Consider the following 8,237-nt stretch of genomic DNA (forward strand, 5'->3'; position numbering starts at 1 on the left):
TGGGGCCTAGAACAATCAGATCTCTCGAGGAGGTTGACCCTGAGTAGGGTGACCAGCTGTCTCGGCTTGCCCGGGGCTCCCAGGACGGGGACTTTCAGTGCTAAAACCAGGACAGTTTGGGCAAACCGGGACAAGGCGGTCACGGCATTGCTGCTGCCCTCATCTTTTCTTTTTTTAAATTGTGGTGAAATATCAACAACATAAAATTTGCCTTTTTGCCCATTTTTGAGTGTACAGCTCAGCAGCATGAAGCAAGTCACACTGTTGTGCAACCAGCCCCTCCATCCGTCTCCAGAACTTTCCATCTCCCCAAACGGAAGCTCTGTCCCCATGAAACACTGACTCCCACCCCTCCCCCAGCCCCTGGCCCCCCATCCACTTTCTGTCTCTGTGGATGTGGCTCCTCTGGGGACCTCCTGTGAGTGGACCACACAGTGTGTGTCCCTCTGTGTCTGGCTCACGTCATTGAGCATCACGTCCTCCAGGTCCTTCCACGTGGGAGCAGGTGTCAGGCTCTCCTTCCTTTTCACGGCTGCGTAATATTCCAGGCTGTGGATGGACACACTGTGTGGGTCCCTCATCCATCCACGGACACTGAGGATGTTTGAAAGTTTTGGTTCTGGGCATCGCGCTGCTGTGAACATGGGTGTGCAGCTGTCTCTTTGGGACCCTGATTTCAATTCTTTGGATATTCACCCAGAAGTGGGACTGTGGGGGTCATACAGTGATTCGATGTCTAATTTTTTGAGGAGCTGCCAGATCGTTTCCTGCAGTGGCTGCCCGGTCATTCCCACCAGCCACGCGCGAGGGGCCAATTTCTCCACATCCTCCAACATTTGTTTTCTTCCATTTTTTCACGTTGCTCACGCTGTTGCCACTGTTCTCGAAAGGACTCAGGTGCCTGGGTGGCCGGGCAGGGCTCAGGCTGCCAGGAGCCACCTCTCCCAGGTTCCCATCCCATCCTGGACTATTTTGGGCCCGGTGACCGGCAGATCACCTTTGCCGCGCTCCGTGCCCGTGGCAAAGGGCGAGGCTTGGCAGCCCCCCAGGGCTTCCTCCGGGTCCTGCCCCAGCCCTCGCTCGGGGCGGGACGCAGCGACCTCAGTCCCAGCTGTCCCCTGAGACCCTCGGCTCCAGACCTGGTCTACACGGCGCCGCTCAGCAAGCATTTTCTGCAAAGGGGCAGAAAGTACATAGTTTCCTCTCTGCAGACGAGCAGATCCCTCTGGAAGCTTCCGAGCTCAGCTGTCGCAGGCCCGCCGCAGATGACACGTTCCAAAACGCGCGTGGCCGCATGCCAATAAAGCTTTATTTCTGGACGCTGAAATTTGAATTCCACGTAATTTGCATGTGTCACGAAATTTAATTCTTCTTGCTATTTTTTTTTTTCCCCTGACCATTTAAAAATGTGAAACCGTGCTTAGCTGGTAGCCTGTGCAAAATCTCGCCGTGGGCGGGATTCGGCCCACGGGCCACAGTCTGCAGATCGACAGACTGCACACCCAGTAAATGTTTGTTGAATGAAACAATGTTTAGGGCCCTGTGAAGCCACGTGCCCGATTTGTTACCATGACAGTAATGTGCTGTTAATGAGTAGACGGGCATGAATGCGTTTTTTTTGATTCAAGTCACAAATGTTGAAAATGTCACTGAATAAAAAAATTCACGTTGGGTATTTTGTTTTTCCTTATCCAATCCTAAAGGACTTTTTAAACAGCTTTGTTGAGATAGAATTAACGTACCGTAACATTTACCCCTGGAATGTGTTCACTTCAGAATTTTTTTTGTCTATTTGTAGGATGTGCAATCGATTTTAGAAAATTTTGTCACCCCCATAAAGAAGCCCCATTAGCAGTCACTCCCCACCCCTCCCCCAGCCCCTGGCCCCCCATCCACTTTCTGTCTCTGTGGATGTGGCTCCTCTGGGGACCTCCTGTGAGTGGACCACACAGTGTGTGTCCTTCTGTGTCTGGCTCACGTCCCTGAGCATCACGCCCTCCAGGTCCGTCCACGTTGGAGCAGGTGTCAGGACCTCCTTCCTTTTCACGGCTGCGTAATATTCCAGGCTGTGGATGGACACACTGTGTGGACCCATCATGTGTCGGCGGACACTTGGGGTTGTTTCCACCTTTTGGTGACTGTGAATCATGCTGCTGTGAACATGTGTGGACGTGTTGTTGTCAGATCACCTGTTTTCAATGCTTTGGGTGTATTTCTAGGAGTGGAATTGCTGGGTTATATGATAATTGGTTCTTTTCTCTTTTTCTCCCATAATTTCCCTATGCTCCCCAGCTTTGTCCAAACCTGTCTGGACTGCGAGTTTTTCCTGCTGCCGCAGGGTGTCACCTCAGGTCAGGGGGCACCCCGTCCTCTCCCTTTCTTCCCCCTTCCCCTGCTCCCGGGGCTCCAGTCTCCACCAGACCTTCCAGCCTCCCTTGAGCAAAAAGAACGAGGTCTGAGGTGACCCGGGGTCAAATCTCAGCTCTGCAGAGCTGCTGGCCATCTCTGTGCCTCAGTTTCCCCATCTGTGAAATGGGTGTGCGTGAGCAGCTCTCTCACTGAGGTTTCTGGGAGGGCTCAGGGGCACGTGCTTCTGGGCAGGAAGTGTCCTCTGTGGGCATCCTGGGTCGCAAAAGCTTTCCCAGAGTCCCAGGAAATAGGTGCCGGCTCCAGTCACGGGGGAGACGCCGGGGGCCTCCGGCATGGCCGACTTCCCAGCCCCTGGTGTGACCGTCCGTTGAAATCTCGCAGGAAATGTCCCCTTTGGGGAAACTGAGGCCCCCAGGACCCCCAGGAGGCCCCTGGGTCACATGGGCCTGAGTCCAACGCGTGGACACTGAAACTGCCCAGACCTCTCAGTACCGCCCCCAGAGGCCACCGACGACCCAATGGAACACAACAGGCTGGACCCCGATGGTTAAAAAACAGGACTGGCTTTAATCCTGAAGTGGTCGTGAGGTTGCAAAGGCATCTCGGGGGGACCCCCGGGGGCCCGAGACGCTGAGCCGGGAGCAGATTTCCCCAGAGGGAGACAGTCACGCAGCAACCGTCTGGGCCTTCCTGTGGCCGGCGTGGCGCATGGGCCCCTGGGACCCCGGCCGGCCCCTGCCCTCGGCCCGCCTAGACGCTGTTCAGGAGCAAGTTCCGGATGTCTTCCAGGACTTGATGGAAGAGCTGCTCGCGGGACTTGGTGCCGTCCAGGTACACTGCAACCGGAGACGCCACCGTCAGGGCCGGGTCAGGGGGCTGCCGCCAAGAGGGAGGTGGCCAGCCCACAGGCGACGGCCGACGGCTGGGTCAGGAGGAGGCCGACCTGCAGAGTCCGGCTGCTGGAACAGACCGGCCTCCGGGGCCCAAAGCAAGAGGGACTGGTGGCGAGACTCGAGGAGGGACTTCCAGGATTCTGATGGTCCCAATGGGGAGGGGCTGGGTTCCGGGTTCCCCCAGGGCCAGGCCTCATCTCCCGCGGGCGCTTACCGACTTCCACGCCGCTGGCTTCCATCTCCCGCTTGTATTTCTGGTACATGGGCCACACGTGGCCATCAAAGAGGCCGGGGGGGTCGGGGACCTCGTAGCTTCGAGTACTGGGGAGACAGGTGGGGGAGCATGAGCAACACCCACGTCCCCCAAAGGTGGTGCCGTGAGCACAGCCTGGAGGACGTGAACTAGGTCGGGGGCAGCACCCCCGAGAAAGGGGACCCCACGGAGGCAGAGGCCCCACACTGGGGCCTGGGTGCCCCCGCTTCCAGCATTGCCACCCCATGGGCCCAGGGGGTGCCCAGGGCGGGGCGCGGGGGGGCCGGGCTATGGGCTCCCGGCACAGAGCCCCGGCCAGATGGTCTCTGCTGTCCGCTGGCCTTCGGGGGCCTGGGGTCTGGTGGGCGCCATCCGGCCCCCCGGCCCCCCGGGAGTCCTGCCCGGGCCAGCAGCTCACCTCCTCCGCCGCTTGCATTCCTCGTACGGGACGGTCAGGAAGTACCGCCGGCTGTACAAATCCACCAGGGGCCTGGCCGGGTGGGGGACACGGTCAGCGCCCCTGGCCTGGCTTCCGTGGGCTCCAGGGACCTTTCTGGGTGGCGAGGGCTGGGGGCTTCTGGGCCGGTGAGTTTGGGGATCAGGGAGGGGACCAGCATTGGCGCCAGGAACGTCCCCACAGCAGCCCCCAAGGATGGGCGCCCCGCTCTCCCTGCACTTAGATGGGCCCAGAGAGGTGCGATGGCTTGCCCGGGGTCACACAGCGAGGCTGGGGGTCCAGCCCAGCCTCCTGCTCTGCTTGAAGAGGCTGAGATTCTAGAATGAGGACTCCATTTCCCCAAGAAGCATGGCTCTTGGCCCCCGATCCTTGAGCTGAAGCCAGCTCTGCCCCACCCCCCGGCCTTGATTCTGGTCTCCTGTCTGTTGACCCAGGGACTCAGCCGGACCGACCCCCTGTGGGGAGAGCCGGGGTTGTCCGGGGCTCGAACCCGCCACGGCCGCTCACTTGTAGCTGTACAGCAGGAAGCCTTCCAGAAGGAGGATGTGCGTGTTGGCAGCGTCCGGCTGCACGCTGACCCCGTGGGCGCGGGCGAACTTGTGGGGGCTGCTCGCCCAGGCGCGCACGGTGCTCAGCATGGCCTCCATGTCCAGGGACTCGAGCACTGGGGGCGGGAGAGCGGCGTCAGGCGGGGCCGGGGCACCGCGCGGGGCAGGGCGCAGGGTCGCCATCCGGCCTTACCGTCCCACTGCTTGAAGCCGTCCTCCCCAACTGCGATTTGGTCCTGAGGCTGGAACAGAGGGGCCCAGGCCGCAGGCTCGGTACCCAGCTTCCCGCCCGCCCCGCCCCAGGGTGACAGTCTCAGTGGGCCCTGCCCACCCCGTCCCCCCGCAGCCGATGCCTACGGGCCACAGGCTGGCACTCGGACCCCCTACCCTGACTCATGGGACTTTGCATCCATCCCATTACCCCTCACCCCTTGCAGAGCACCAAGGGCCGGCTCAGAGCCCAATCAGAAAATGGGAAAGGGACATGCAGAGGGACCAAGGCCGGGTGGCACGCCCCCTCGGGAGCCACGGTCCCCCCATCCACCCGGCGGGGATGTGCCAGGTATCCGAGAGATGCTCAGTCAAGGAGGTCGCCCATCCCTCGCTCTCCCGGCAAGCATCAGCGCCGGACCACCCGGGAGGGCTCAGGCAGGCGGGCCCCGAGTCCCCTTCTCCGGGGGCCACCTCCCCTGCCAGCCCCGGGCGAGGATGGCCACCTTGAAAAAATCATCCTGGTGGATCACACAGCAATTGGGCAGTGATCTGAGCAGGCTGCTGGTCAGCGTGGTCTTGCCGCTGTTGGTCACGCTGCAGAGAGAACATCGCATGAGGCCACCCGGGTCCCCCGCTCCGGCCCCATCCGGGTCTGAGGACCTCCCCCCCCAGAATCAGACTCCAACACAAAAGCCAGAACCGCAAAACAGTGGCGCTAAGGAGACATTTTTACTCATCGAGGGTCACAGCAGGCTTTCTGAGCAGAGAAAAGAGGCCCAGACTCTGAAAATTCGCCAAAAAACGCTAACCCACGTTAAACCTCAGTTCAGCCTTCCTGCCAACCCAGGAGGTGGGGCCATGAGCTGGTTTCTACAGATGGGGAAACTGAGGCCCCAGCGTGAGTTGGCCTCTGCGGGGCTGGAAAAAAATCACAATGTTAGGTCACCAGCAGACGGGGAGAGAAAAAAATGTTTGCAATAGGAAGACCGGGACTTCCCAGCCGAACCTGGAAGTGGTAGCCACTTTGTGAAACGAGGTACGGCATCGTTGGTAGCCGGGAAGAGACAAAAAAAAAAAAAAGGAACAGACAAAAATAATAATAATTGGCAAACCAGGGTGACCCCCTCGTGGCGGACTTCCAGAGATGTCTCTGGTTTTAGGGCCCAAAGTCCCGAGTCCCCAAGGCCCTTCAGTGCCAGGAAAAGCAGGACAGTCGGTCACCCCATGACAAAGAGGACAAAGACGTTTGACCCCTGGAGCTAACGAAGGACAGAGAAGGGTGGCCGTCAGGGCTTTCGGGAAACCAGTGTCCCCGTGACCCCATTGTCCCTGTTCTCGGTGTCAGGGACTTTAGTAAAGCTGGGTATGGAAGGTCAGGGGTGGGGGACGCTGCAGCCCTTAAAAAGGGCCGATGGGGGAAGGGGACCCCATATATTAAGGGGGACAGGTGGGAACATGACTGACGTTCACTGGGGTGTCGTAAAAGGCACAGCTCACACTCGGAGCCCATGAAGAGGTGGCAGGACCCTTGATCAAATATAGTGGGAATCTCAACAGGGTGACAGCAGAGCGTCGAACCCTGTGCGGGAAGGGCCTCCGGGTGACGCCTGGGTGGGCCATCCCCTGCCCCCAAGGCCTGCCCTGCAGCAGGCGTCCCCCGGGTCCGCCCCCGCGCCTTAGGGGGCTGCCTGTGCCCTACAAAGTCGTCAGTCTCCACCCAGTTTTGGGTTCACACTGAGTCTAATCGGGGGCAAAAAGCGATTTCCATTTGCAAATTTAAAATCGGGCCCCCGTGCACAGCCAGCTCTCCCCGCCGCGGGGCAGGGACCCATCTCGGCCCTCCGACCTTGGGCGCCGGGCCCCGCGACCTCAGGCGCCGGGCAGCCCTCGTTCGGCCCGGCCTCCCCCACGTCCTCGCCCACACAGGGGCGCTCACCCTCCGATGCCCACGATGTGCTTCATGTCGGGGGGACTCGCGCTCCAACTCCCTCCGGGGCACCTCGCTGGGCCGACCCGGCGTCATTGAGGAACACGCGCCTTTATAAGCCGGGCAGCCCGGAGGCCGGCCCGGGGGAGGCGGCCTGAGGCGGGCGGGTGGGCGGGGGCTCCGCACCTGTTCTCACCCATGCAAATAGCTTCGAGTCACCTTTTGCCTAAATTAGCCGGACAGGGGGGTGCGGAGAGGTGTCACCCCGGCTGCCTCGGCCCTCCTCCTGCTCTCTCTCCCTGCCCCTCCACCCTCCCCTCCGAGCCAGGCTGCCCACGGGGCAGAGAGCCGGCCACACGCCTTCCCTCTCTAAAAATATCCCACCGTGTGTCCCCTGGCCTGACCCCGACATTAAGACGGATCCTGGAGGCTTCGAGAAGGGAGCTCACCCTCCCCCCACCCCCAGCCCCAGAGGCCCCGCTGGGCCGGAACCTCCCTCCCCAAGGGGGATGCGGCCAAGATGGGCTTAAGGTCCGCAGGGTGAATCCCAAGATAGCTTTGCTGCGGCGCCCGGGCCCCGCCAGAAGTCTCAGGGTGACACTGGGGGCTGTTCAGAGCGCCCACGGGAGGCCTGGAGCCAGTGGGTCTGGCCTCAGCGTCACAGCGGCCTGGGGGGGCTGGGGGAGGGTGACCCCCCTGATCTGTGCCCTCTGCCCCAGGGGGCACTGGCCCAAGTTCCAACAGCAGCTCAGAGACGGCCGGGCTGGGCCCCACAGCCTCAGTGGGTGAGAGGCCCCTCGACCCCAGATGCAAGCTTTTGGTCCCAGGGTCCCTTGTCACTCTTAAAAAGGACTGAGGACCCCAAATGACTTTGCTTTATGTGGATTATAGTCCCTGATAATACTGACCACATTATAGATTAATCAGAGGAAAATTTAGAACACTTATTAACCTTTAAAAATACTGAGGCAGCCACTGTGATCAGACATACACTACAATTATATTATAAATGTAATATTTTATGAAAAGTAATGCTTTTTAAAAAATAAAAAATTTAGGGAGTGAGCTTGATAAAAATGAAACTTTTATGCATCAAGGGACATTATTAAGAAAGTGAAAAGATGAACCAGAGAATGGGAGAAAGTCTTTATAAGTGATATATCTGGTAAGGGTTTGAGATCCAGAATATATAAAGAGCTCTTACAAGTCAATAATAAAAAGACAAAAGATTCTATTTAAAAATGGATTTGAGAATTGCTGGTTAAAAATCTCGTGAACACGATGCCGTCTGTGTGGAAGCTGCAATAGAATGATGCACACCTGAAATTTATAGTGTTATGAGCCAACATGACCTCAATAAAATAATTTTTAAAACAATCCTGGGTTTGAATCTTAGTTCTGCTGGGACCCAGTGACTGGGGGACCTCACCTTTATGCTCCCACCCCCAGGTGGTTTTATGGAGGCAGGTGGGGAAAGAGAGGGAGAGAGGGAGGATGCCCCACCCCACCCATCACTTACCTGCCCCTCAGCGGCCGAGCTGCTGCCACAGGGCCTTTGCACATGACCATCTCTCTT

At 59.0% G+C, this 8,237-nt stretch overlaps 1 protein-coding gene across 2 annotated transcripts; it reads right to left on the reverse strand.

Annotated features, from left to right (window-relative positions):
* Window positions 1-427: 427 nt before the first annotated feature.
* NMRK2 (nicotinamide riboside kinase 2) lies at window positions 428-7,993 on the reverse strand. Of its 2 annotated transcripts, XM_046684692.1 has the most exons (7): window positions 6,671-7,993; window positions 5,238-5,328; window positions 4,715-4,763; window positions 4,481-4,637; window positions 3,935-4,006; window positions 3,478-3,584; window positions 428-3,206 (listed from the first exon to the last, which is right to left on the reverse strand). In XM_046684692.1, the coding sequence occupies exons 1-7, from the start codon at window positions 6,694-6,696 to the stop codon at window positions 3,121-3,123; spliced, it is 588 nt and encodes a 195-aa protein (XP_046540648.1). In that variant the 5' UTR covers window positions 6,697-7,993; the 3' UTR covers window positions 428-3,120. The 2 variants fall into 2 exon arrangements, with proteins under 2 accessions (XP_046540648.1, XP_046540647.1); XM_046684691.1 differs by having other exon boundaries at window positions 428-3,584.
* Between the last annotated feature and the right edge of the window lie 244 nt (window positions 7,994-8,237).

This window comes from Equus quagga, chromosome 14 (genome assembly GCF_021613505.1).
Source record: "Equus quagga isolate Etosha38 chromosome 14, UCLA_HA_Equagga_1.0, whole genome shotgun sequence".
Taxonomy (NCBI): Eukaryota; Metazoa; Chordata; class Mammalia; order Perissodactyla; family Equidae; genus Equus; species Equus quagga.